Source organism: Perna viridis, chromosome 7 (genome assembly GCF_037379345.1).
Source record: "Perna viridis isolate PV_CMFRI_1.1 ecotype Kerala chromosome 7, ASM3737934v1, whole genome shotgun sequence".
Lineage (NCBI taxonomy): Eukaryota > Metazoa > Mollusca > Bivalvia > Mytilida > Mytilidae > Perna > Perna viridis.
The window spans coordinates 44,106,642-44,111,927 of record NC_142451.1 but is presented as its reverse complement, the minus strand read 5'-3'; the positions used below and the strand labels follow the sequence as shown (position 1 = coordinate 44,111,927).

Below are 5,286 nucleotides of genomic sequence, written 5' to 3'. Positions count from 1 at the left end.
CCATTCGGGTGACTCTAGACCGAGAATTTGTATTAAAATTTTGATCACCTAAGTTTCTGTATATGTAACGACATCGTGAGGGGATAATATTATTTCTTGTCTTTTAAATAGGTCTTTTTTTTTTTATTATTCTTTGAATCGATTTCCGAAAAGTTCTGCAGAATCAAATCAAACATTATATTTTCTCTAAATTGAGTAATAAATATTTTTGTCTGATAGATTTAAATGTTCGCTTTTTATCTCTTTTCAAACATTAAAAGTGTTATCATTACATGACACATGCCAATATGCTGATCAAAACTAAATGAACGTATTTAAAAAAATATTTGGTTGCATGATATCATAGCGATCCTTTCTAAAGACATGTGAAAATATTTTATAATGCGTTGTGACCCGATAATGGTGACGCGCTAGTACAGAAGGCTCTAGATACATTTTGTATATATACGATACACATCTTATGATAATAGAGATCTACATATATGTGTAGCAAGTTTATTCTGATGTTATCCTCAGCACAAATTTAAAGAAGAAATGTGCAAGGCAGTCTTAGGCGGACCAAGCATGAAGAACAGGCGGACGGGCCTGGGAAAGGACGCACTCTATGCTTGTTCCCTGTTCGCATTAGCTATAAAATTTGGTTGAACATTGTTGTTTTCAATTATCACCATATCAAGTTCAATAGTACAGAAGTCCATACAGTATTTCATATATACTGATATAAACAATGTCTAAATAAATTCAAGAACATAAGTGGATTCTAACATCTAATATAATTTATTGGTTGATCCAGAGGGGTTTGGGATTTGAACCATGATGTCTTTGGAAATTTGTGTTAGTTTCGTGCAAAAAAATAGTCTAGAACCTTCCATATCTCTAACCTTTTTTTAAACCTCTGTATCCATCATTGAAATTAGTCCTACAGTATACTTTTGTAATTGTTCAGTCAAATTGTGATGCAGTAACTCAATGGAACTTTAATCTTGTCCCACCCACTGGACGGATCCAGTATTGTTTTAAAGGGGAACTGTCCAAAAATTTATTTAAAATGGGTTCTTTTTTTGCCTTCATTTGCCCAGCAAAATGGGGATTTCTTTCCCCCGAAACCCTCACATGGGTCTGTCACTGCACAGATTTACCTGTTTTATAGTAGCCTTTAGGCAATCAATTGAAAATAATTTATAAATGGTCTGGGATCAAATTTGAAATTTCAAAAACATCTTGCCTTATACTGACTGCTGGTAAAAAGAATATGCAGAGAAAACCTGTGTAGGTTAATGAACAGCAGTATAATTTTTCAACCTATAACAAGTAAAACAGTTAACTTCAGGGTATAGATTTTGTCTTTCCTCTTTGAATGAAATGCCTGAGGAAGCTTAACTAGACAATTGAGAAACAGATTTAAACTTTCTATGGATAAAAGATTCAAAACCACATGGAATAACAGAACGTTTCAATATCCCTGTCAAGTATTATGCCAACTATCTCAGGTAGTTTTTCAGGTAATGGTCATTCAATCAAAATAAGACCAGTTCTATTCGCAGAAGTTAACTGTTTTATTCGCTTTATGAAGAAATAAATTACAAATAGAGACATGTAATTAACCTAACTTAAAAATTCAGATTAAGAGATCATGCAAAAATTTATTGCGCTCTGGATAAACAAAACAAAAAAAAAAGGTTATTTACTAAATCAACAACACTTTACTAATTTCTTTTCCGCTTTTTTATGGATGGAAATATACATACTGTGTGACTATTAATTGGCGTGATCCGTTTGATTCGAAACTTTTGTGGCTTTGAAAAGATACTGGCTTCGCTTGTACTGACAAGAAACATAAGTAATAATTTCGTAAAGCGTGTAATTAATAAATACATGCAGTTGTAATTGCTAATTTCTCTTCTGACATAAAAAATAAAGTTTTCAATTTACCATGGCTTATCTGTCATAGACGGTTTTATGATACAAGGAAACTTCCCATAATAGTTGTTTGACTTCTACTTAGCTGAATTGTTTGCGTTTGATCCATTTCCGCCTCCGGTTTTGGCTTTTGATGGAGGTAGCCGTTTCATAACATTGTAAATCAGCACTGTGGCGGGAACGGTAAAATGATAAACTATCGTAGAAACAAAAAATAATTTGCCGACGGCCCATGTACCATATATATTTCTTCGTGACAGTTCGTTCACCAAGAGAATTTCAAACGATAAGCGAGGAAACAGCTCAAATATATAAAATAAACTCGTTGCTGTAACAAATCTAACGTGGCTCTTGCTGGTCGGGTGCATTTTCTTACTTTTCAATCTTGAGAGGGTTGACGATTTTGATGATATCTCGATCAATAGAATGATGCTTCCGATAATCATGCAAATTAATGGCAAAATGATTCCAATTGTCATGGGCGCGATGATTCGAATGAGGTTGTACATACCCGAATTAACATCATATATATAAGACGGAACCATGATACAGGTCTGAACAACTTGTTTGATGGTTTTGTCGTAGTAGGAAAATTTTTCAAACTCGACATCATACTGCATCAACGATGAGATTGCAGTTGCCACAAGCAGTGACGCCAGAAGCAGCGAGGTCAGGAACCGCTTACGATAAAGCCAAAGCGCTCTGCCGGGGAAGTATATTGATAGACATTCGAAAAGACAAGCCACGAACTTGAGCCACTGTGAGTGGTAGTAAAGAGCTTGGGGGAGAAAAGTTACTAAAACGCGGAAAGTTTCACATAATCGGTAGTCCAATCCAGAGTTTCCTTTGACGTCTGGTAGAAAAGCAAAGTGAAAGGGTAGCGGCAGGAACATCCCAATTGTATCGTTCAGAAGGAAGGTCACCGTCAAAACGTACGATTTAAAGCATTTATCTTTGCGTGTTTTGATTGTCATCCAGATAAATGCTACCAGCGACAACAAGAACAGAACTGGTTGGATGTACAGTCTATATACAGTATCATACGAATCGGCGTGATCAAAAGGCTTGAGGATACTGGACTTTTGGGCTTCGACAACTGCCTTGACTATCGTCATAATTTTCCGGAAGTATGACATTACGGAATTGATGTATTCGTCTCTCTGGTTTGGCGTAATGATGGTTGAGTTTGTGAATTGGTCTAAACTTACTGCCCGTAAACTTCCGGCCATTTTTGTGACTACTGAAACAAAATCAACCAACCGTCTTACTTATTGGTTTGGTTATAAAATATACCTTTTTCTGTAACTACATTGGCACTATTTATAGTTTTGCTAGGTCATGTACAAAAAGAAAATTCTTAAATAAATATCGATGTATAAACTTATCACATTTAAAAAATAATAATAGTTATTTACATGAAAAAAGTTATAACTGTGTTTTTAAGTAAGCCTGTCTATTAAACGAATGGAAATATAGACATATCAAGATGAAGAGAACATCGTGATATTTCAACTCATTTTGTTGTACATCCCGGGAAAACAATGCTAAGTCAGTTGACCATACTGTTTACTGGCAATTTTCATCTTTTTCATTAGAAATGTTTTCATGCCAAAATAGGTGAAACATTTTCGAATCTGTATCCTTTTTAAAGTTTAAATTCTTTAAAATGAAACTGCTTTTCTTGACTGGACGTGTAAGAGTTAAACAAATATATGTACATGCCTTAACCTGTCAACGATGAGTTCAGGCTTGGGTTTTATGAACAAAAATCTCAAATTGGTATTTCCTCAAATGCTTAATTTTGTCCGAAAGTCTTCTATTTCAAGTGATTTGATTCGTTGAAATTTGAGAAAAAATATTAATTTGAGATTCTTCATAAAAGCGGGCTCGATTAAGACAAGTTATAATGCTATATAAAACTAATAGATATATTTCATAACAAGACATACCTTTGAGTGTTGGTGCGTGTGTTAGTTCGCTACCACTGCTAAATGATTTCATCCAGATATTTATTGTAATGGTTATATATAGTAAATATGAACATATCATATTAATGGCTTATAACAGGTTTGCATAAAGTACCCACGTCAGCTGAAATAAAAGCTAAATCACGTAAGGATCGTTTTTCAAATAAACATGGAATAGCTTGTTAATAGCACAAATACGTTGTCTTAATCCGTTATTTTATCATCATGACAATGTGTTTTGGGTACCTATAGTAACCCTCGCCAAAGGGTTGTACGTGGAATTTATTTCTGCAGTCGACAGTTGTCATCTATTTTGGTAAATCATGATGGTTATGTATTTGTTTTTTAATTACTAAATGCTAATCAGAAAGGGGCATCGTTATGCTTAGACCTGTAATGTGTCTGCTTCCCGATGTCAAGGAAAAGCGCAACCAGATTTTTAACCGAAACAATCCCGGTATTGAGAGCAGTTTTGACCATGATTACTTTGACACTTTATAATTACGACATTGGAAAAAGCTTTCGTAGAAAACTAATATTGAGTGATAAATAAACCCTGCAATACGCTTTTTTCAGCTGACATAAAGCACACGATTTATTAGCATACGGAGAAGTAAAAACTAAATTTTGATATACACTATGTAAATTTACAGTTGTCAAAATTAATACCGGTACAGTAGCCTGCCGTAACTGAATTATTTTCAGAAAGAATGGTTAGTTCGTTTTTTCGCAGGTGTTCGGCCATCAGTGGCGGATCCAGGGGAGGGGACAGAGGGTTAATACCTCTCCTTTTTATTGGAAAATTAGTCTTTTTCATGTGTAAAATTGACCCAAAAAATGTCAAATAATGTCCTAGCACCCCTTTTCTGAGAAACTCCGACTGGTACCCTTCCGTCCAGTGTTTCTGGATCCTCCTCTGAAAATACACTGAATCCATTATTGGGAGTGTTTAACAGTTTTCTTCTCATTCGGGATTGTGTTAAAACACACATATATTTCATATTTCGATTGCAATGGAATCTGACCACCGAGTCCGACACTATTCATAACCAGAATGTTTTATTTAACGACATCGCAAGGAGTGTTTCAAAAATAATTTCAGCACTGCGTACGTGAATGTTAAACCACTTGTCACACATAAATGGTATACATATGTTTCTAAATGGAAAAATAAGCATATCGCATTTGATAGAATTTCATGCCAGACGGATTCTGACGACAATGTAATGACCTGACCAATGTCCGAGTCGGTAGAAATACGTAGGTAGACTGAAACTAAATAAAATTTCAAAATTCACTGTCGAATAACGTTATGAAACAACGTAAGTGTTTGCTCGTTTTTGTTTTTTGTTTATTTGCATTATTCAATACGCCTGATATGTGTATTTTTGTTTCTTAT

The 5,286-nt window shown here is 34.6% G+C and overlaps 1 protein-coding gene across 1 annotated transcript; it reads right to left on the bottom strand.

Moving 5' to 3' along the window:
* Positions 1-1,943: 1,943 nt before the first annotated feature.
* LOC148612852 (uncharacterized) lies at positions 1,944-3,263 on the bottom strand. Its single transcript, XM_088590556.1, has one exon. It carries the CDS (start codon positions 3,147-3,149, stop codon positions 1,998-2,000), a length of 1,152 nt encoding a protein of 383 aa, XP_088446682.1. The 5' UTR covers positions 3,150-3,263; the 3' UTR covers positions 1,944-1,997.
* Between the last annotated feature and the right edge of the window lie 2,023 nt (positions 3,264-5,286).

Coding starts and splice junctions, on each gene's coding strand:
- LOC148612852 (XM_088590556.1), bottom strand. CDS start 3,149: ATGGCCGGAAGTTTACGGGCAGTAAGTTTAGACCAATTCACAAACTCA.